This window comes from Strongylocentrotus purpuratus, unplaced genomic scaffold (genome assembly GCF_000002235.5).
Source record: "Strongylocentrotus purpuratus isolate Spur 01 unplaced genomic scaffold, Spur_5.0 spur5_scaffold_5, whole genome shotgun sequence".
In the NCBI taxonomy this organism is placed as follows: Eukaryota; Metazoa; Echinodermata; class Echinoidea; order Camarodonta; family Strongylocentrotidae; genus Strongylocentrotus; species Strongylocentrotus purpuratus.
Window position 1 is genome coordinate 36,392,535 of NW_022145611.1, and position 24,551 is coordinate 36,417,085.

Genomic DNA, 24,551 nt, shown 5'->3' on the forward strand with positions numbered 1-24,551 from the left:
GCTAGGGAGCTAACTATGGGTGAGCTGCATTCATTATTGATGACCATGTCTACTTCTAGGGTATTGATCTGCTATGAGCGTGTGGTCTACCCGCAAAAAAACCAACCATTTCTAAACCCATCCCTCATCCCGTTATAACTAACAGCTATCATGCATGCACCTTATGCAAATGAATGGGTGCTGGTGTGCAATGCTTAGGACAGTTATGCCAATATTGCATCACTGTCAGTGAAGCATCTACATGTACAGTGTATGTGTAAATATATTTGATTATTTTCAATACAACACTTCTTTTAGAAATCTGCTTACCGGTATTATGTTTTTTTTAATGAAATGAGTCATGCTTTATGCATAAAGGCAAGGTGTTGCCTGGGTGATCCCCTATTGTTCAACCCTTTCCCCTGCAACACCAATTAACTAGATGGAAACAAGCACATACCGGTACAGAGAATATCATTTGATGTGTACGTTCCGCTTGTTTCACATTGGAACCAAAGAAATGCAGCTATTTAAGGGAATATTCTCCAAATCATAATCCATATATGGTATTAGCAAATATGAATTGTCTTTTACAGTGGAGAATGGGAACAAATAGACAAATGTAATATTCCGGGACTCCCATTAACTCACATTTGAACAGGTGCTCCTGGATGCGAGGTAAATATCCTATTTATGTCACCAGTATCATATTAGCCAGCACTTGAGGGGTAATAAACAAGTGCAATTCATTTTCTGGGTCAGTGCCACAAAGAGCCTTATGACTCATGACTTCAGGCACCCAGTAGGCCTAGAGTAGCATTCTCATTGCCAGTGGAAAACCAGTGCACTGACTTTCATAAAACCATATAGGCATTTTTCAAAGGTAAAGACCAGTTTTGGAAACGCCCCCCTCTCACAACAATGAAATGGTAGCTCTTATTACCAATCATGTGAAAGAATATGTTTTGACTGATACGTGATACAAATTTTGCAGAGAAGCCGCCTACGTATTGATATATTTGGTAAATTAGTTAATCTATTTGGACGTGATAGATATTACGCACGTGTGTGTAGTCCCATATACATCTTTCTGTGTACACTGCTTGTAACTTTACCAAGACTGGGCCAAATTTCTGATCATTTTGATGATTCCAGAACCTTGCAGTACACACCAATACTTATATGCTTATTGCTAGATGATCAACCTTTTCTGATCGATTCCACAACGTTTCTTTTACATTGCAATCGCATGACCAGAACTGATCTTTATCTTTAACACTGCCATAACTACAGCATACATGAAATGCTCTGGGACATCTCACTGCAGTCTGCATGCACTTGAGGCATCGAGTCGGGTATCATTCCCATTGCAAGCACACAACGACAAGCTATGAGGAAGCAGACTAGCTTCAGGCATCCAAGTTCTCAGTCGTGTTCCCATTGCCATCACTACATGAAAAACCAAATGCATTCTATTTGGAAATCCACAAGCAAGAACCATCAGCCATACTTCACTATCGATGCACAGTGACAGACAGGGATACTTTGAGTTATGTGAACAACACTACAGTAGCAATTCCAATACACTGGAGACATGCTGCACCCCCTTGCTTGATTGAAAATCATGCTAATGAATGCTTTAGGGTAACTGCAGCCACGTATATTTCTTAAACGGTTCAACCTAAAACAAGGAAGATATGGACAGGAATGTTAGGCAAAAATATAAATGCAGAATAATATTCAACCTTTTACATGATCTCTTTTATAACTACTGGTATATGATTATTATTTAGTGAGATAATTCCATTCCCTTCAGGAGAAATATGTGCATGTGGAAGTGGGAAACGTAAAAACCTAACCATTTTTTTCTGCTTGGTGTTTATTATATTTACATTAAAGGTACTACAGTATGTCCCATGTGCTGGTAAAGAAATGAAAAGGTTAAATTCCAAAGGCATTTAAAAGATTATTTATTTAGAACTAACTTCCCACAAAACGAAAGTGTTTGAAAATGGATTTTTGTGCGAAAAATGACCATTAGTTGTTGAAGGTTGGCTGCAAAAGGGACATAGTATCTTTAACTAAAATTCATACTGAAGGGGCACTACAGATGACCATCCCACATGTAGGTAGACATGTATAGAGATTTTTTTATTTCTTATCTATATTGAAAACAGCACATGATAATACTTTTTTTTCTCAATTTGGACTTGCAGCCATTACAGGGAAAGTAACCTGCATACATACATAGTTGTACATGTATCTAAAAATAGAGTCTGGATGATGTGCTCCAGTTTTCTGTCACCTTTTAAAATCAATGCCTGTCCTTTCTTTGTTGAGGTGCACCATGAACTATGTCTGGCATATGGAATAGACATAAATTGAACTTCCTCAAAGTATCTTTGCAGTGACCTTCACAACCTATGACCATGTCTGTCTGCATGCTTCAGACAGACGGACTGCTGTGCCAAACCAAATCTTATATTATAGAACACTGTGATACAACATGGGCCAAACTATCAACTTAAAGGTAAAGACCAGTTTTGGAAACGCCCCCCCCCCCCTCAAAAAATGAAATGGAAGCTCTTATTACCAATCATGTGAAAGAATATGTTTTGACTAATACGTGATGATACAAATTTGCAGGGAAAACCGCCTACTAATTGATATATTTGGTAAAATATTATATCTATCCGGATTTGATAGATATCACGTAGTCCCATAAACATGTGCATCTTTCTGTGTACAGTGCTTGTAACTTTAACAAGACTGTGCCAAATTTCTGATCATTTTGATGATTCCAGAACCTTGCAGTACCCAACAATACTTATATGCTAGATGGTCAACCTTTTCTGATCGATTCCACAACGTTTCTTTCACAACGCAATCGCATGACCAGAACTGGTCTATACCTTTAAACTCCAAAATTCTATACTATTATATTCTACACAGAGGCTGGTGACATACATGTATCACAAATGGTCTATGTACATGTAGAAAAAGAAATGGTATGCTAATGAGCCTTCAGGACCAACTTTCTCTGATCCATACCTTTTCAACCTAGACTGCGATTTCTCCTTGTCGGTATTGCTGAAATGTCACCAGTCATTTTACATGACAAGTAAAAGAAATAAATGGCAGGAAACATTCCTAAGGTGCAGTCAGATTGTAAGTAAGTTGATTATTAGAGCAAGGTCTGTACTAACTAGACTATTATAACCTGGGCTGTAAGATGAGGTCATCGAGATCAATACATCTCATTTTACCAGCAGGATCTCACATCATAGTCCAGACAGATGAATATTGAGTTCTTTGTATTGTACAAACACCATGTTTCAATTACACCTCATTAGAGTAGATTACAAAGCTTTAAGAAAGAACAAATGATATTTATATCTTTCTTAATACAGGTTGCCACTTAGACTAAATCAAAAGTTACAAATCAACATCTATAACAAATGAATATAAAATAGATAAAATATACAATTAAATATTAGGATAATTGCAAGGGTTTAACTGCAATGTCTGTAATGAAGTTTAAATCCATATTTTTTTAAAGTTAAATTAGATCGATGCATATAATCTGAGAATGTTCCTATTATACTCATGCTTTTCAAAATTCAAAGGAGCACTGAATCAGTTGCACCTGTGAAGAGACTGCATGACTTCACAACAGAACCAAGGCAGGCTTTCAGTAAATGACATGGACTTGAAACTTATTCAAATAAAACTTTGCCTTTTTTAACATATTTAACCTACAGAAAATGACATGACATAAATAATTTTGTCTAATTTATCAGAGATATAAATATGCAATAAGCAAGAAAATACAAAAATCAAGAGAATAGTCTTTCCTTAAAAAAAGGAAATTAAATTCAGTTTGAACAAAATTTAAGTGTCTGAATCATATTATTTCAAAAGGGTGTTTACCAAATGGAAGTAGAAGTATACGACCAGCAATCCACTGAATCCAGAATAGCAATCCAGTATGAGTTTAACTAACGGATGGCTGCATGTGTGTGGATCTGCAAGAACCTCAGTGAGATTCCACAATGCAGTGCTAATCAGACAGAGGTGGACTATTACAGCCTCTATCAACAAGTTCCTTTTAGATACTTATACTGAACTTGTCAGAAGCTGCAATATATGAAAGACCCTCATATTATCTGGTACATGAATTTTCAATACCAGAGGAACAACACCTGAAAGAAATTCAAGTTTCATTACAATTCGTTTTGCAAGTCAATAATCGGAAGACTTTCAAAATTTGACATCTAATGTACATGTACCGTTAGTACAGTATATGCCAAGATATGAGTACTGGTATTCATAGGCTGCTGTCCAAAAATTGATTGAATCTTGTCCTGATACAGCTGTGCAAGACAGATGGAAATGCAAATAATTTTCATCAATCTGAAAGTAACTGTGCCAAAATATGTCAACAGAGCTGTTTAGCAGATCTGCATGCTGGATTTTACAAGTAGTATTTATATTGTATTTATACATTTATGTCTGTATGTTCCTTTTACTGTGATCAATAGCATGTGCAAACATCAATGCATCATGTACATGTACTTTAGATGACATTCAATTCATAACCAAGAATGGGGTGGCCCTTCTTGGATATAAATGTAGAAAAGATGAGATTTCCTCACAAGCCCTTTTATTTTTGCAGCTTTATCCCTTATATAGATTCCTTTCAGCTACATTCATTTTGCTGCCAATCACTTTGAAACCCTAAAGGTTATAATTCAAATCATTTTACACATTATTAACACCCTTCTGGTTCCGAACACATGATATGTCCATCATCGGCAGGCCACAATGATGTCCGTAAAGACTCATTGACAGAAGTAGTTTCTATTCCATTATCAATATTACTGGATAAACTCCTGAGCAAAAATTATTGCAGAGGGTTAAATCTAAATGTATGATTATCATTCATATTATGTCAGTCTCTTCAAGAATGTGAATAATTCAAAGCAAGAGATATAGTTTTAATGCATATAGTTATCTTCTACAGCACATTCCATTTAGTTATAATTAACTTTATATTTCTGTATTACTGTACCTCTTCCATCTGGCCTAATCAACAAATTATCTGAGTCATCTAAATTGTGATATTGTACCTTTATTTCCCCCACCCCCCCCCCCCCATGATATGACTTTTAAATTGCTTTTGAAGAATAAAGAAAACTGTTCCAGATGTTCAGGAAAGCCCAGAAATACCTGGATTTACATGTCTTCCATCATACCCTTGAAGAACTCTGTCTGTAGTACCGTATCAGTACCATTATATTCAGAGGGAATTAGAAAGCCATCATCTTCACAATTAAATAAAATTACATATCAAAGTATAGACATATGAAGGAATATTTAAATCTAAAATTATTAGCATTTTGTTATTTTGAAACAGAAAATATGAAGAAACATGTAAGCTGCAGTTGAGAATTAAATATTATGGAAAGTATGAAATATTATGGATAGTTAAAAATATTATTGAAAGTTTTAGAAGTTATAATGCTATATTTGATGACAAAAAAAGGTTGTATGACGAAGCAAGCACATGTACACTGTATGCATTGTATGGTGTGTGACAGTATAAGTGATTTGTAATTTCAATATGAAATGCTATTCCAAAAGCAAACAAGTGACACAGTTTACTCATAATTTGGACCAACGTGTGTGTACATGTACATTTTGTACCTACACTGTATATCCCTCATCAAGACTTATTTGTTCTGTATCGACTGTGCTCTAGTATAACTATCAATTAATGAATATGCCAATGTTTCATTCATCAGACTTGAGCAAAATTGTCATTGATGCCATTCCACAAAAGGAAGCTAATGAGAGAGGTAGGGTGCTCATGATTAGAAGCATGAAGTACATCGACCCCCACCCCCCCCCCCCCCTTCTCCAAATATCATCAAAGACCCCAAGAAAAAGTATAAATGTGGAATCCTGCAAAGAGCATACAGTACTTTATTTCAAATCCTCTAAACAGAACAAACAGACTGTACGTACAGTATATCTGTATGTGGTACATGTGTAAAGCTTAGTAGCATACAAGTACACTATGTATGTGTGACCCATTTGCCATTTGCACCATGACCTTCACTGCATGTAGAATGTCAGTTTGGTTTATGTCATGCTCATAGCTCAGGCTATGTATTTTGAATAATGTTATAACAACAAACTAATCTGCAACATGATGCTGAATGCTAGTCAAAATGTGACTTTGAGGTGCATGAAGTAAACAAGAATTACAATTTAACACAAATTCATTGATGAAATATAAACAAAAGAGTTTCCTTATATTATCCTGCCCCTCTCTATCTCTGTACATCCCCTCTTCCACCCTCCCACCCCCCCCCGTCTCTTTCTCTCCCTCTCTTTCTCTCTTGTACATTTACAGGTATATCAGAGCTCGACACTAACAGGCGCGTGGGCCAATGGGTGCTCAAAATCCAAGTCGCCGAAGTCGGACCCCAAAATGTCTTTTATAGAGCTTCACTGGCTTATGACACATTATCCTGACCCCCCTCCAAACAATTTAGTGTAGGGCCCTGCATATAGATGGCATTTATGGATGAAATTTTAAATTACCAAGATATGAAATGGGGCATGAAGTAGTGAAGGAGATCAATTCAAATGAAAGTATAATGAAAACACGATGACACAATGTCAGTGGTAGCTGCACACTAGAGATATGCCTTGTGAGCTCATTGAAGTGAGTGCAAAAACTGTAAAAGTTGTCAGATTTGAAACAACTATCAGTATACTACAGAGGGTATTTAAATGACTAAAACTAAATGGACGATGTACACCTGTACAAGTATATTCCCTGTGAGTTATTATATTAAAACATGGTTTTTGATTAACTACACCTGTACATGTATGTAGCATTGTAGGAATATGTTTTGAATCTTGAGAGGTAGGGACACACAATGATACATAATTTGTTGTATTACTGTTCAATCAATATACATACTGTATAAGTGTTACAAAATGGAATAGAATAACAGACAACACAAATGTTTAACAATGACACACAAGACAAGAAGAACAAAACCACCATAGGCTCTAGATCAATAGGACAGACATGTCAATGAATAACCTGAATAAATGACAGACACATTGTGAAACTTTGTTTATCAGATTATTCACTTCAAAAAGAAAAACCATAGTCTTTGTAAGCGCCATTAATATTTAATAAAACATATATTTATCTTAGTATATCTTTGCATAATATGGGCAATAGAGTAAGACCAACACCAAAATTTTTTTTTTTAAATCCCCATATGCTGATCTGTATACCCTGACAATTAAAAGTTTATTATTTTTACTTTGTTGAAAATTGTGAATTTATTAGTTTAGGTTTAATATATGTAAATTATATGAAAAAGGACGTTCCACAACAATATAAATATAGATTCATGTAAGTATGAGTCAAGAGTCTATGACTGTATTATTTTTGGCTACCAATAGTCTATGACTGTATTATTTTTGGCTACCAATTAAAAATTCAAACGTACTTTTGATCAACAAAGAATGAGACAAGAAAACATGAACATTGAAACAAGTTATCAAGCATGCAGAGAAACAGATGAAATAACAAGAAATAAATGATTCCAATACACCAGCAAACAAGAAGAACTGAATCACATAGGAGAGATTCAGAGAGAGAATATAAATCTACCTCTTGGGTCGAGCTTGGAGAGATCAATCAAGGAACCTGTTGATAAAATGAGAAACATGCAGGCGAAAGGGAAATGATATTGCGTTTCATGCACAAAGAATTGGAATAATATACAATTTCTAAATTTTTTATCTCACCCAATATAAGTTCACACTTTCTTATTTGCCAAGGGGAAATTTAAAGCCCAATGGCAAAATGTACAAATGATGAAATATACACAAGAATCATTAAAATACAAAAAATAACATCAGCAAACGAACTTGAAGTCTCTTGTCCTGTATGAGCTTCATTTGCATGTCATAGTATATCTATTTCCTAATAATCAAAATTTAAGCTCTACATCTACATGACAAAACTTGTCAATTATTTTGTAATAATTAGTGGTATTTGTACCATGACAAGTAAAAACAAAAAAGATAAAAGGCAATTGATCATAAGGATAATAATAAACAAAAATTTACAATTCGGAGTTGAGCATTTCAGATTAGATGGAAGCAAACAAATATACAAAAGTGAATGAAGGAGGAAAAGCGTGCAAATGGTTTAGAGTTAGGATTATTTATTCTAATTGTTCACATTGAGTACAACACAAAAATACAAAAACAGAATGAAATACAACATAAAACTGAGTTTTCAAATCAAGTTTTGGAGCTAATCATGTGCTTCTTTTTCAAAAGAAAATGAAATTCCTGGAATTCCTGCAAAAAGTACACTGTACTCAATTATAAGTGGGGGCCCTTTGAAGAAATTGCATCAAATCATAATACAACAATATCATTTACATGACCTGCCAAAAGCAATATCTCCATTTGCCAAATTGACTTATTAACTGAACATGTTATTGTTACCAAATTATAACTTGCAAATAAAAAAAAAAAAAAAAATTATGTAACAAAGTGAATAAGAATTGAATAAAAAGAAAAAATGTCATACACAAAACAACAATCTTGAAATGAAAACCAAAAGTTTCTATTTCAAATCTCTGGCCCTGTACATGTAGAAGCATAAAAATAGAGTCTACAACAGTCAAATGTTATGAATATACGTAACTAGATTAACTTTTCTCCAAATTTGGATATACCATAATTATATACAACATGGTTTTGAGGCTGGACAATTTCTACATCCTTCCCCAAACCAGTCCAGATCAAGGGATAAATGTACCCTAGACTGACAGATAAAGCCAACTGATATGAATCCACAATTTTTGTACAGGTTATCTGCAAATATTATAAGATATATTTTTGTTTAAAGGTAGATTTCTACTTCCTTTTGTTTTCATGATGCATCTTCCCAATTTTTCAATGTTATTTTAATCTTTACTTCATGTTGATGCAATGTCCTGATCTTCACAATCTATGCTTGAGCCTCATTCACACAATATGGGGGTAAACGACCAATATGGTTCGAGGCAGAATGGAAACATTCAATGTGTAACGTATCAATGAATCAATGGCAAATGGGGTAGATCTAAGGAAAACAATTACCTGCTCACAAAGTCCTTAGACTTACTCACTTACAACTTGTATCTGTCAGCTGTCCATTGTACAATACAGAAATGTGAGGTGCACTACGCTTGTAATATTGCGGCACTTATTTTGTTTGTTTCTTTCTTAAAGTTTAATTCTTGTCATGATGAGGCAGTTTATCTCATCACCAGTGCACAATGTTTTAAGACTAAGAGGAATTTGAATCTAGAAGACTAGATCTAACTAAACCCTCCATCATGTCCATGACTCCAGTTTTAATTCAATATTTTGGCCTTAAAAGTAAAATATCAACTTCTAATCTTGACATAGAGGCGATTAGATCTACATTGAAACAGTCAGGACCTAGCTATATTCTCACCTACTGACGGCGATGCCTGTGATCTTGGGCTTGGTGTTGGCTTCTCTGCAATTGATGTTGCAGTTGGTGTAGCTGCAGGAGCTGGTTTTGGTGGTTGTGAAACTGGCTTTGGCTCTTCCACCTTCTCTTTGGGTTTGATTTCTTGAAGATGATCAAAATCTCCCAGAGATCCTGAGCCGGTCGTATCAGGAACACTAGGATCTTCAACAAAACCGCCAAAGTCGTCAGCTCCTGGGCTGGAATAGTCCGGTGCTGCGGGCGCGGCCGCTGGACCATCCCCGAAGCCGAAAGAACCCAACAAATCTGCCGTGGGAACCTGCGCCTCCGGTTGCTCGGATGCATAGCGATCCTCCTCCGGGTTGTCGCTCATTGCGAGGGGTCTGTCTGCATCTACCCTCTCGAAATCATTATCGTTGTCGTAATCTCCTTCAAATCCCTGAGTGGAATCAGGCTGAAACTGGTCAAAGTTCGCCATTGTAATTAATATCGACTCTACTAATATTTTAATTACCGTTAAATAATTCACAAAACTGCCTAATTCGCGTGCAACATTCAACTCTTCGGGTTCGACGGCACTGGTGCAGACATCGGCAGAGAGCAATGAATGGGCAAGATGGCGATGGGTTTGATGACGTAATGCTACCGTGAGGTCATTGTCGCGTTGCGCGCGATTCTTGAATTTTCTCGTTTCAAGTTTATCAAGTTGATCGATCTCGTCAGTCTAAGTTCTATAAAGGCCTATATGTATTCGCTATATATTCATGGTTTATTCAGCATGTTTAATTCCACCGTGGAAAGGATTTTTTAAAAACTGAACGATCGTGATCGATCGGTATAGAGAATTGACCCTGGCTGCTGTGAACAAAATGTGGGGAGGGTGAAGCTGGGGGGGGGGGGGTGCCCAAGGCCTATATGCCTAATTAATTAACAGCCCGTTTTCGCGTCTTTGTGAAGTGCCTCAATACAAATATATTTCATCCACCTCTAATGAATAGATTGTATTTCACTCTTCAATTGCCGAATTCAGAATGAAAACTGTTCAACCCTCCCGCAATTGGAGGGACGGTCTCACGCCACCACGTCGCTCGATCATTCTCCCGGTCATTCTCCTGCCCTCCCACCAGACTCCCACCAGCACGCCCTTCCTCGGATCCCGCTCCCACTTCGATGTAGAATCTCCCGGTTTATGAAAAAAAAACTCCCGCCAAACGTGGTAACCACAATTTTACTCCTTTGTTGTGCTAAGGGGGGGGGGGGGGGGTTGGTAGTGCATGATCATCACTAACTTGAAAAAATAATAATTTAACTCAACACCCCCCCCCCCCCGCCGCCCCGTTGAGCAAAAAAAAATGTTTGCATACGATCTCCCTCGAAGCAGTCCCCCAAAGTTATTTTCTTTTGTTTGTAATGGCAATCAGTCAATAACTTACTATATCACCAACGCCTTTCTTTTTAATAATAATTTCCTTCTTTCTCATTTTTCTTTCTTTTTAAAATATAAGGTGTGGATAACTTATTTATAACATATAAAAGTTAAAGCCCTGCTTATATAGCCGTATAGGACGTCGTACCTGGCAACAATGCAGTTCGCATTCTGACTTTAGATAAAGTTGTAAAATAATTCAATTCACTGACAGTCCATGAGTCCATTACATAATTTTTTAAAGGGAAAAACTATGTTATTGGTGAGGGATTATATCAGTTTGTACCTAGATTTTGATGATTCAGAAAGAGAGAATTGAAGAGAAGAAGAGAAAGTGGGAATCGAACAAGGACAAGAAAAGAAGACGCCATGCATGTATGACTGTAAATGCGCATTTTATTTTCAGAGTAAATACCCCCCCCCCTCCTCCTCCCATTGCTCCAGTGCCCCCTCCCATCAATAGGACTCACTCTATAGGCCACTGTACTCATCGGACCTCTAATATTTCGACTGACCTGACTAGTAGTAGTAATTTGATATAATCTTCTTTATCCTCCTGAAGTTTGACTTCGAAATACGTATTTGATCAGCACTTGCCAGTGTAGTTTGATTATTAATTTGAGTAATTTTCATTAATAATTTGCTGAATTTTCATAAATAATTTGTATTTGCTTTTCATTTAAAAACTTTAGGCTTTTATAATAAGTATATAGGCCTAATCATATATAGTTAATGCATTTATATTTGTTCTTGTATGTAGCCTACCTACTTGTGTACTATAAGAATATTGGATTGTGGATTCCACTTCAAAAAACAAATTGGATTTTTAATTCAGAAATCCCATATTAATATCTAATAAAGAATTAACATGCGTTTCAAAGAGATTTCCGCGAACTTGTTAACATTAGTTTCGAGAAACTGGCACCCATAGAGATTATACTTAAAAGTTAGTAGTATATATCTCTATGCTGGCACCACATCATTTTTTTAATTTTCGTTTGTCTCTTAGAAGATAGCATACGTGTGTTTTGATTCATCTCGATCTCAGCTCAGCTAGGACGTGCATCGCTCGAGCGCGCGAAACTCGAGTCAAGGATTCTTTCAGTTTCAGTGTCTTTGGAGGTGAGTCATTGATATTGAAATGATAATGATAATCACTAATCACATGATCTTGTGTTAGCAGCTCGGCAGATCGAACTCATTCAGTTCATACCCTATTATACTCCTCGGACTCGGTTCTTCGTGCTTCAATCAGACCTGACCCCGATCAGATCCGACATCATGCATCAGAGACAGAGAGAGTGCAGTGCAGTGCCAGTGGTTCCATGATGACCACGCCCACGCCACTCGCCCATCGCGTCGGTCATCCTCTCCATAACCATTAACAATCAACCACAACTGACACTAAAATTGAAAACACATTTATCTCACTTGGTCCACGTCGTCAGATTCATGCAAGTGGAATTAAAGTGTAACATATCATCCCTACCATAAAAAAGGCAATAATTGGGCCAATAATTGCTGAACAATGAATATAGACTAGGCCAGGATCATTCATGCCTTCATGGTTTATTGGTTGTAGATCTAACTTGTAATAATAGGTCTATTATTAGATACAGAGTACATTTGTTTATACTAGTTACAGCTGATTCTAGTTTCAGCAACTGTCATGGGACATCACCTTGTTGAGGTGTCGATTTCAAACAAAAAGGTATGATGAACATATACATGCACAGCGAGCGCGAGTCAGTCCACAGCACCATAGACTCTAGATAAACTACGATCTGACAATGTCAGTGATGCAAATGTGGATGAATTTTTAATAGCATTTGATTTACTAATACTATTTTTCTAATGTCAATGAAACTGACCACAAGATTAAATCTTCATTTTCCTTTGACTTTTCTCACTGCGTAGCTCTACAGATATGAAATTGAATTGGCATTGAATTCTCAAACATCAGAAAAAAACATTGTTTCTTCCCAGAGAAATTCACTTGATGTCGTGATGGCTGATGTGCTCCTGAGAAGTAAGAGAGTGAGGCGTCCCAAGCTGTCGCCAGACTTTGTCTATGTAAGCAACTTCTTGAAATACTACCTTTGATGACAAAAATATAGATCTGTGTAACTTGCCCATTTACTAGATAGATTTGGAGTACTACCGAGAATGGTTTTGATGAATTTATCACTGGTTTCACAGTTTCATTACACAAATATATAGACCCTATTTGAATAAAATACTAAAGTAAATGCCTATGAAACTTTAATAGGAATATGAAATGTCAAAATTGGGTTTAATCTATTTTGCTTGTCTCCTCTTAGGTAAGGCATATGTTTCCTGCTCTCTCTTTTCTCTTCTCTTTTCTTTGGAATTGTGTGTGCCACTATATTATTTTTTAGTATAGATCCATACATTTGTAGATCTCTTGCATCCTTGTATGAATATGCTAGTTATTTCATTGTACTATTAGATTAGGCAAAAACAACTTAATATTCATCTTATAGAGTTATCAAGTATCATACACTCTGCTTCGTTAATTTGCAGGCCATTCAGACTGTTTGATACACTAGCTGGTGTGGATATCTAAATTCTGAGATGTAAATGTAGCTAAAATTCAGAACCCACTAGCATTCACGAACAAGCCATATATCTTCTCTGTGTTGTCAACTTTATACCGCTAATGAAAAATAACATCATTTCCGATGACATGAAACTAAATTTTGTGTTTTACAAGGTTATTAATCAAAACAGTCTGGAAGAGGTCCCAGAGGTAATGAACAGATTGCAAAGTTTTTAAAATTAATCACAAAACAAGTTTCTCAGAGATACTCAACCTTTAAAATGCATTCAAATTACTCGTATTTGTTGTATTTTCAAATAGCAATCACCGATGGCTCCAACAAAGAAAAGTAAACTTGTGATAAATGAAGGTGCTATGAACAGTCCAACTTCTCACACTCAAGAAGAAGGGAGAGGATTCCATGAGCTTTCAGCTGAAATGATTCTTCAAGTCCTGAAGTATTTACCCATCAAGGGCCTTGTTGCAGCTAGTGGTGTGTGCAAGAAATGGAGGAAACTCTGCAAGGGGGCATCACTGGTAAAAATTTTGAATTAATATTTTGTTAAAATCAAATACATTTCTTTGAGTTTTTATTTGAGCAGTAGTCAAACACAACAATCTGGAATTTTATAAAAAGCCTAATTAAAATGGTATACCGTAGATTTATTCATCTGAATAGGAGCCCAATTAAAGCAAGCTGACTTTTTTAAATGTTACAAATATAAACATTCTTTATTCGGTCACCATTGTATCTTTTTATTATTGATTACAGTGGAAATGTGTGTCATTTGAAGGAAGTGAAGTTGATAGACTACGACCACATTTCTGGAAGAGACTTGGAAAACTTGGTACAACTTGCTTGGTGAGTAACAACTTCTAAGTAACCATTGAAACCACCTTGTAGATGCATGCCCTGCTATTTTGATGAGCAAAGGTATATGACCTAATTTAGCAATCTTCTCCATCAAGTGAGGCCATTTAGACCCTGTCACCCTGAATATCCCCCACCTCTCCTCACCTCTCTCCTGACATCACAATATAAATGTTTGTGTGTAAAGTTATTAATGTCTGCTTCAGGGGGAAAAAAACATGGGGGCTCGGGGCGAATTAGCCCCCGAAATGCCAAAAAGAGCCCCCGAAAGTCATAAAAGAGCCAACAAAAATTTGCATAGAGTTCAATGCAAAACAGATTGCAAAACAAATTAAAGAGTACTATTTTCATGCAAGCAAGCTTGAAGAGTAGCCCCCGAAATTTGTTTAATAATTTTTTCCCTGGTCTGCTTGTGAAGTAGGTTCACCTATAGGACTCAGAAACATTGACCCGGTCACAAAGTAACTGTTTATGACATCACAGGATGTTCACGCAAGGCTAGTGAGCCTGTTCTACCAAGGATCTTAAAGCCTATCTGCACTAGTTTCCCTGCATGGTCACTGGCAGGTACATGTAGTTATCTAATCAAATCAGCTCTCACTTAACATAAGAAACAGGGGACGTTGGGGGATCAATGCGTACCGCTTAGGCTTTATTGGCTGTATAGACGCTGGTGCAAGTAGCTACAAGTAGTGCAGTCCCACTTCAAAGGATAAACTTCTAAAGTCCCCCTTCGCAATCCATCACATTTCACTCACACACAGGACATGGTAGAATTCTTAGTTAATGTATATTCACATCTTACACAAGGCAAAAACATTAACAAAATAAAATAATGAAATAAATAACTCCTGAACATCGTCTTATTTGGAGTTTATTTGTCAAGTTAAGTTCAGGGGAATAATTTCTTTCAGGATTTTCCCTCTCAGGGTGAATTTAAAAACTTCTGTGGCTAGTTACGTACTGATATATGATTTAAGACCAATCAGTTGTTAAATCAAAGTCAAACTAAAGGAATAATGAATTTTGCCACTTTGGGAATTGGCAGGTGGTGTCATTTTTCTCTAAAGATAGATACTCAATACAGTGATCTGTCCTGGTTACCTCAATCCCATTTTGTTATCTCAGGATCTTCATGACTGTGTCAACCCGGAGACATCTAATAGGAAGGCAATAAACTACATCATCCAGCTGACCAATGTCAAGGCACTCTACTTCGGGGTCATCGAGAAAGGAGACCTCACAACTATAGTTGTAAAGATGCCTCAACTCAAGATTCTTCATGTGGCATGCCTCCTACCGCCACTGTCAAGGTACAAGAAAATGGAATTTTTTGTTTGTTTGTTGTTAAATTGATGTTTGTAGGTTGAAGATATTCATTTCAATTAGTTTTGATATACACTTTGTCTATTGCAGATCATTTTAACAAGATTAATGTTGTAAAAGTTGATTGAAAGATTATCAAACCACAATTTAATTGTGATTTAATAAGTCCATCTTGGAAACCACACAGACAGGATTGTGGGGGTAAAAAAATGTTAAACTAGGAAAAATCAAATCAAAGATGAGATGCTTTCTTCTGTTAGTTGTATTTTGGTCTTTGGATGATGCTTTATCATTTTTTTCTGTGCGTGGACTACTTAGAAGTAACAAACTACCCTTAAAGAATTTTATTTTGATAGTAGATGTGAATACATCTTATCTTTATTAAATGTACGATGCAATGTGCGGTTTGTACCCTTTAAGCTTTTTCACTTTCACAATTTTGTTCTACGAGCTTGTAATGAGTCCTAGATTCATCAAATTAAGATGTGATCTCATCTACCATACAAGTACTGCTATACATTCTGTGTTTCTGTAACATATTTTATGTCAGCTTGTACCTTTATGTACCCTGTAAGAGGATGAAAATAGTTATAAAACTGAGATTGCTAAAGAAGTTCCCAAATTCATTCACATCATCTCCTGTTACAGAAACTCTAACAGGATCTTGTTGAGAGAGGATGGAGCTATACTGTATGACATTGGTAGGATAAGGATTCTGAAGGATCTAGAGGAGTTGAAGCTGAGTTCTATCTACGGTGTGTGTGTGCCTTCTATAGCATTCTACGGAGGAACACAGGCCTTAGGAGACCTCAAGAAACTTAAGAAGCTGGTAATTGTGTAAACCATTATTCCTTTCAGATCACTGTCTCTCCTTCTGTATTCATCAGCTATGGTTCCTTCATTAGCTTTACTTTTAGTTATGATTTGTACTCATTACCAATTTTCCCCAAATTTTTGTTCACAAATTTGCAGCATTCACACTGATTTGTTGAGTCTTTTTCAGGCTTGTTAATTATTTATTCTTGTATCTTGAATTGTGATTATCATCTAAGTTGTTTTGTTGTGGTGTAGCTTTGTTTGATTCTTTATAATTCATTGAAGTTGACAACAGTTCTTTAATAGTTCATCAAAAAGAGTTTGTTAAGTCAGTTCAATCATGACATTTAGTATTACGTTGTTCTTATGCATCAATGAGACTGAGTTACTTATGAAATTACTGGAATGGAAATTTAAAATTTGTTGATTTGATATTTCCAAAAAATAATTTGGGGAGCAACTAATATTAGAAAAATACAGTAATGACATTTTACTAGAAATTATTGGAAGGTTTAGTCAGCATCATAAATCTAATGTAAAGTTAAGTCTTAAACAACATTTCCTTTACTATAATTCTCTGAAATAAAGTTTTGAATACTTGGTTCAATTCTCATTTTCTATTATATTTCTTAGTTTTCATGATTTTCTTCTTTTTTCCATATTGAATCTTAGATAGTTTAAATGGAGCTTTCATCATTCAGAGCCTTACAAAATTTGTAAGTCAAATGTCTTGGCTAAAGCGCCCATATTTTTCAGTTTTTAAGCCAGGAATTGGTGAATATGTACCAGTATGTACTTTGCTTGAACTATCTCAATCCTGATTCTATTATCTATTCAACCTGAATGTTGATATAGGCCTATAATCCCATTACCAAAACGAAATAAGGCATATTCCATTAGTGAAATATAGCTTAAGGATTTTTTCTTATGTTTAATCTTTACAGATACTAACCAACTTTGATGGGCTAAGTAGTGCTTATATGTGTTTTTTAAAGGACCTACCATACCTACAACATTTGGAGCTGGGTAATTGTTCAGACTTCGAATTGCATGTAAGTATTCTAATCTAATCCACAGAGTATATAGCGCCTTTTCCTTTCACTCATAATGCGCTTCACAATTTGCTCCACAACATTGTACATATATATGATGACTGCTTAAAAGATGAAAATAACACTTCAAAAACACCTGTTAAGCGAATGTAAACATATTGCAATTCATGCTTTCTAACAAAACAAAGTTGGCCTTCAAAATATTCTTGAACTGGCCTACAGATGAAACAGCCTTCAGGGTTTTTGGTTGTTCCTAAAGGGAATACCGGTACACATACGCAGCACAATTCAGTCTGCACATGATCTTAATTATTTACATCTTCTCTGTAGTACAGTCAAACCTGTCTATAGCGACCGCCCAAGGGAAACACAAAAAGTGGCCTTTGTAGACAAGTGGTCTTTGTAGACAGGTTCCTTTAGTAAATGATTCAATGAGAAACCATTTTCAAGGGAAACAACACATGTGGCCTTTGTAGACAGGTGGTCACTAAAGCAGGTTTGACTGTATATGAAAAATGACAAACTCAACCAAACCGTGTGTCATTGTACTTCTTCAAGGCACACTATAATTAGTACAGTCAAACCTGCTTTAGTGACCACCTGTCTACAAAGACCACCTGTCTACAAAGGCCACATTTGTTGTTTCCCTTGAAAATGGTTTGTATCATTGTATCATGTACCAAAGGAACCGGTCTACAAAGACCACCTGTCCACAAAGACCACTTTTTGTGTTTCCCTTGGGTGGTCGCTATAGACAGGTTTGACTGTATTACTTCTGACTCTTAGTTTTGAAATTCATCGTCCATGAATCTTAACTTCTCTTTTCCCTCTGATTATCTTTCCAGGAACTTGCCTCTTTAAGAAAGGTTGAAAACCTCAAGTCTCTGAGTCTCACGAAGGCTCATTGCATGTGTCCTGGGGTTCCGTGTACATGCATAGGGACATATCTGAGAGGGTTAAAAAGGTAAGTACATGTTTGTTTAATGGCTCCCTCATAGGTCAATCTTTGAACAATTCAGCCCAGATACATAACAGCCAGCTAAATCTCTGATTTTATCTTTGGAAATTCCTAACTTATGTGTGCAATATAAATGTAGCTATTACTATTACTTTTATATAAATCTCAAGTTGAATTCTCACTTAAAATAGACCAATCATAAAAATATCTATAATAGTAATACGCTAAGGCTCCGCGGGGGGCGCGACGTCTCCGCCAGCCTTTGTATTCTATTGTTTTTTAATGAGATCGCCGACCCAAGTTGGTGCAGCTATCTCCTCCTGAACCCTCCCCTCGGGGTACCGGTGACCGGTGCCGTCGTCCGCGGGAGAGTCTACTCTAGCGAATTGGCTATACTCCGCCCGAGGTCCTCCTCCGTGTCGACGTCCAGGGCGAAAACAGACGCGACATGCATAATGCAGGATATGCGTGACGACAGAGATACCTCATGGATATTCAACATAACATCCGTAGACACACGACCGATGACCATCCACTCACATTACGTTGCGTATTAAATGCTCTATGCAAAGGGCGGGATTACCGAGAGTAGAGCGTCTTGCTATAGGATGTGCTTTGTAGTAGCGAGGATGTGCTTTGCATGTAGTAGCTGCACAATTATACACGGGGCTTCCCGTCGACGTCCAAACTTAGAGACCTATTTCCATCATGATTGCCGCGATTTTGATATAGTTTTCGTGAATGGAGGTATGAAATCAAAGCTTATTTTGTGATTATGACGGTTAATGTATACTACATTTTTGATTATCATTTTCTAAAGGAAAGTTTTCACAAGAAAACCATTGGACTGACAGTTCATGTCGCAAGCTTACACATACAGGCAGTTCCTCACACATACAGTACTCACAGTGCAGTGTAACACCGGCACCGCGCACTGCAGGCGTCCGAAGCCTGCGGCGTCGGTGTTCGAGCTTTTTGTTACGCTGGAGTGTGTGTGAGTTAAGCTGAGCTGAGCTCGAGTCGAAGAGATTTGACACTTTGAAATTGTTATCTGTTGGTTTGCATCCTTATTGCCGCGATTTCAATATAGTTTCGTGAATAGATTTACAAAACCTGAGCCTAGAATTAGTAAAAGTATTACTAATTCTAGGCTATTAATTACGTTACAGTTCTTGCATCAAATCAATGCATGAAAACTTAGTTATTGAACTAGAAAAATGTTTTTTTTTTTTAAATAGGCAATTATGAAGTATTAAGCCTGAAACCTTAGCCTACTAAACAAATCTCAATAAAGTGTAGGCCTATCCTTTTATGAATTAATGAAAAAGTAGCCCCAGAAAAAAGAGCCTCCGAAAGTTGAAAAAGTAGCCCCCGAAAATTTCCCAAAAATTGGAAATGATCGAGCCCCCGAAATGAAAAAACTTAATTTTTTGCCTGCGCCCCTCCCCCCCCCCCCTCTAGAATCCCGCGGATTTCCGCGGGTCCTGAGTTGAGCGTATATATAATATAGGCGTGGGGTCCACGGGTTTCAAGGGGCCATAAACCTCCAAAAGCTCGGGGGGTTACGTTCTTCAAAGTTGGGGGGGGGGGGAGAGATCAGATCGCGGCGAGTTGAGTGTATATACAATATAGGCGTGGGATCCACGGGTTTCAAGGGACCATAAACCCCCGAAAGCTCGGGGGGTTTAGGCGTTTAATTAGGGTCAGATGAGCATATTTTTAATACTTTATTTGTGACACTTGCGGGTCACTAATTGGCGTGGGGTCAATACGTAGAGTTGCGTAGTGTTGCGTACCAACTACGCTGGCCTACGTTACTATATGCTGAGGGACGGAAAGAGGTACGCAAGATGAACAAAAACAATTCAACATGTTTAATTTTTTTCGCGTAGTTTCGGCGTAGAAACTTGACGCAGAAAGTACGCCTTTTTACGCAACACTATGCTACATGACTACGCAACAGTACGCTACCCTACGCCAGATCGTCAAAGCAGTAAAAGCTTTCTACACAGTAAGCAACCATAAGCAAACCTGTACTCCAGCCTACGCATAACCTACGCAGGGACTATTTTCCCATTAATACGCAGCCTAATTTCTGCGTAGTCGGTACGCCACACTACGGAACTCTACGCAGTTCCAGTGGCTTAAAGAATAACTACAGGTACAGTTGGATCGTTTTTTTATTTTTATATTTTTATATAAGGCCAAATTTAAAAAAAAACATGTTTAGTGTCCTGTTTTTTCGAAAAATGGGAAGGAGGAGGCCCTTTTTTTTTCTTTCCTTCTTTCAAAAAGGTTGCTCCGTACATTTTCCCTGACATTCTGGCTTTTTTTCAAGATGGCGGCCGACAATTTTTTTTTTTCTTTTTAAAATCAGAAATACATTTTAGCAGTGCTTTTCATGTTTTTTTTCTTTCAAAAAATTAAAAAATTAAAATTAAAAAAAAATAAAAATAAAAAATAAAAAATAGGAGGCGGCCCCCAAAAAGGAAGCAGGCGGGGACGCTGTTTTTTCTTTCAAAAAAAAATTTTAAAAAAATTAAAAAAAATAAACAATTACAAATTTTTTTTTTTAAATTTAAAAAAAAAAAAAAAAAATAGGAGGCGGCCCCCTAAAAGGAAGCAGGCGGGGACGCTGTTTTTTTTTCTTTCAGAAAAAAAAAAATTCAAAAAAATTTCAAAAAAAAAATAAATAGGAGGCGGCCCCCAAAAAGGCCCGGCCCCCCCACTCAGAGGTCGGAATGACCGCATGCGTGTTGCCAAAATGTCCGGTAAAGGGGTACTTTTCATGCGACCAAGTCCGGCCCGAGAATTGTAAAAAAAGGGGTGTATTTGACTTTTCACCCGGAGATTTCTTTAAAAGGGGGTGTTTTTCTTTTTTTCTTTCATCTCTTTGGACTCCTGAGAAATTATTCCAAATTTAGGGGGGTACATTGAGCATTTTTCCTGATTTAGGGGGGTCTCCAAGGCAGGAAAAGCCCGCGAAAAGCCCGCGAAAGGGGGGTTCGGAAATGTTGGCAGTCCTCAGATAGGGGGTGCTTTCAAAAAGAGGGTACGAGCATATGCGTACCCTAAATAACACTGAGTGGGGGGGGGCCGGGCAAAAAGGAAACGGGCGGGGACGCTAAACATGTATATTTTTTTAATGGCCTGAATGGCAAATAAAGTTCTTGGTGGTTTTAATTTAGGCAGTCTCTATATATCTATTTACATCCCCCGCCCCCTCTAGAATCCCGCGGATTTCCGCGGGTCCTGCTAGTATGTTGTATATAATTACAAGACCCCCCCCCCCCCCCCCCCCGAAATAAAAAAAATTTAAAAAATGTATGAATATTCAAATAGTCAACATGTTTATGGGGAAAAGTTTTTTCATATCAAAACTCCCAGTTCACTTTCTTGTGTGCATGTTTGCATGCATCAATTAGTGTACTCACACATCATTTTCACATGTATTTAGAGTGTATTCAAACTTGTAGAAGATATACTTAAAGCTTATATTTTGAAATATACTGTATGACAACGGTATAAATGAATTCCAAACATACGAGGATCAAAAGTATTTTGATGATTGTGCTGTTGAACATTCTTATGTGTTATGATTAAGTGTGAATTAAGAGAATTATATAGGACATTCACCAAGGCCTTCTAATTATTAAATCTTTCTATATGCTATTAAATGATATCTATTTGGCGCTTTGTAAGATCTCACATTAATGAACCCAGTGCACCATTTCCACTCCTGTATCCTGTTCTATAACGCGCATAGAGACATGCAATTAAGCCTATGTGTTATTTGCTATACAAAAACATTTAATCATTATTATTACTCTAATATTTCTGATCTTGATTAGGTTGAGAAAGCTGTCCCTGATAATGTGTCGCATACCAGACGATTTGGCTGAGTCGATTCAAGAATTACCAGAGCTGAAGAGCTTGGAGGTTTGGCCTTGTTTAGACAAGTTCCTCACCTCTCAGGAGCAAGTAAGAATCTTTCTTTAGCCTTTCGTAATCTGTGCATGATTCTTGGAGCAGAAGGTCGCTAATTCATATACTTCAAGTCAGAGTTAACAACCTTCTGGCTATGAACAGACGAACAATGATACATCTCCTCAGATGGATATAGTTCTTTGTTGCTAACAAACCTGAATATGGAATTTTTTATAAGGCCCCCACCAAAATATAACATTATTTTTACACTGATTGTAATTACAACATTGTACAGCAAAACCGTTGTAATCTACTCCGTCATTTTGGCATCCTTAAAAATAATACATTCCTTTCAAAAACTACTTTTACTGAAAATCTAGAAACAGATTTGGCCAGTATGGATAATTGTCTTTCACAATCTTTATCATAATTGGTGATGTTTCCTTATCCTTGATTCCATTCTCAACAGGTTGTTGACTGCTTTATGTCCATCTTCCGTGGCTTAGAGCACCTACACTCAATCACTATCGGCATTCTGGATAATAGCTGTATACCTAGTCCTTTATGCAGTCCTTACAACCAGATTGTTAACGACAGGCTGGCTGATAGAACAAAAGATACATGTTGCTCAAGATTCTCCTGTAACGATGGGTGGACAGAGGAGGGAGGTACCCTAGATGAGTCTTTGGACCAGTATGAACAACCCCTAATAAGTGGTGATGAAGTAAGTGAGACGGGGGAAGAGATGATGAACAGTGAGGAGGAGGAATGCTCTGGTGCAATTTCAAACAAACCACAGGATAGCCAGCAAGAGAAAGATAGAACTACTGTATCAAGAGAAAGGAAAGGCCAAAGAAGAGGAATTAAGAGAAGGAAAAAGAAAGATCCTAAGATGGGAACATATGACATGATCAAATATGGTTTGATCGACCTCTTGCCCTCAACTCGATTGACCTTTTACCTGGTCAAAATGAGCAGGAGTAGAGGTGAGGAGACAGAGATGTTCTACATATCAAGAAAAGAAGAACATTTTAATATGGCAGTACTATCTCAAATATGACATGAATGATATTTCTAAAGCAAATCTCACTGAATTGCCAAACTGATGCCTCAGGAATCTCTTCCTTGTGTTGTTGTATTTGTATTACCTTGTACTTTAATGTTTGACTTTTGAAACAAAGCAGCTGAGTGGGGTCAAAACCTGTGATTTTTGTCCCGCCTGCGTAGCAAAAAGCGAGACATAGGGTGTTTTAGTATAATTTTGAAAGTATAAGTTCTCATTCAATGAAACTTGGACTAAAGGGTTATCAAGTATTCCCAATCATGTGAGTAGAATTTCAGGTCACAAAATTAAGGTCAAAGGTCATTTCAGGTCAACAGACTTAGACTATGTTGTGGCATCATCATGTTAAGTTTTTGAATTTTTAATATAATTTTAAAAGTATAAGTTCTTATTCAATGAAACTTACACTAAAGGGTTATCAAGTATCCCCAATCATGTGAGTAGAATTTCAGGTCACTTAGTTAAGGTCAAAGGTCATTTCAGGTCAACAGACTTAGACTATGGTATCAACATAAAGATTTTGAATTTTTAGCATAATTTCAAAAGTGTTTGTTCAAATTCCATGAAACTTGTACACAAGGGTTATCAAGTATCACAAATCTTATGACACAAATACCACGTCACAAATTATAATACATAATTCTTCCGATGACTCTTGGCCAATATTCACTTCAAAATGCTGATTATATTCAGGGTACTTCATTGGGGGGGGGGGGGGTGGTCACCCTGCCTATGAATAATGTCCCAACCACAATTTTTCATCATATTGAATTGCGTAATGCAGGCGAGACCGCCGAGAGCGGTTCCCTTGTTCATCTATAAGGACTACGTGATGCTGTATCGTTTCACATAGCTCATTAATTATTGTGGCATCATAACTTTTATGCTGGTTCTTGTTCTTGTCTTCACCAAGTAAGGTTATTGGCCTTGGGATTTAATAGGTAGCATAAATGTAACTATTGTTTCAGCCTGTGAGTGAGATGCCTTTAATATATCAGATAATGTATATATATTTATATAAATTAT

At 36.9% G+C, this 24,551-nt stretch overlaps 2 protein-coding genes across 3 annotated transcripts in view; one reads left to right on the plus strand and one right to left on the minus strand.

The window, feature by feature from the left end:
* LOC581060 (reticulon-1-A) overlaps positions 1–10,165 on the minus strand; it is a 33,610-nt gene extending 23,445 nt beyond the window's left edge. Inside the window, exons 1-2 of one of the 2 annotated variants that reach the window (XM_030999543.1) lie at positions 9,530–10,164; positions 7,682–7,717 (exon numbers count right to left, since the gene is read on the minus strand). In XM_030999543.1, coding sequence (XP_030855403.1) covers positions 7,682–7,717; positions 9,530–10,004 — 511 coding nt within the window. In that variant the 5' untranslated portion in view covers positions 10,005–10,164. Of the gene's footprint in view, positions 1–7,681; positions 7,718–9,529 lie in introns of both variants that reach the window. The other variant, XM_030999544.1, reaches the window with a different exon arrangement.
* Positions 10,166–11,985: 1,820 nt separating this feature from the next.
* LOC100892037 lies at positions 11,986–23,764 on the plus strand. Its single transcript, XM_011680244.2, has 10 exons — positions 11,986–12,074; positions 12,939–13,025; positions 13,834–14,049; positions 14,285–14,374; positions 15,512–15,696; positions 16,358–16,538; positions 17,470–17,577; positions 18,423–18,541; positions 22,387–22,516; positions 22,932–23,764. Exons 2-10 carry the CDS (start codon positions 12,960–12,962, stop codon positions 23,520–23,522), a joined length of 1,686 nt encoding a protein of 561 aa, XP_011678546.2. The 5' UTR covers positions 11,986–12,074; positions 12,939–12,959; the 3' UTR covers positions 23,523–23,764.
* Positions 23,765–24,551: the final 787 nt, after the last annotated feature.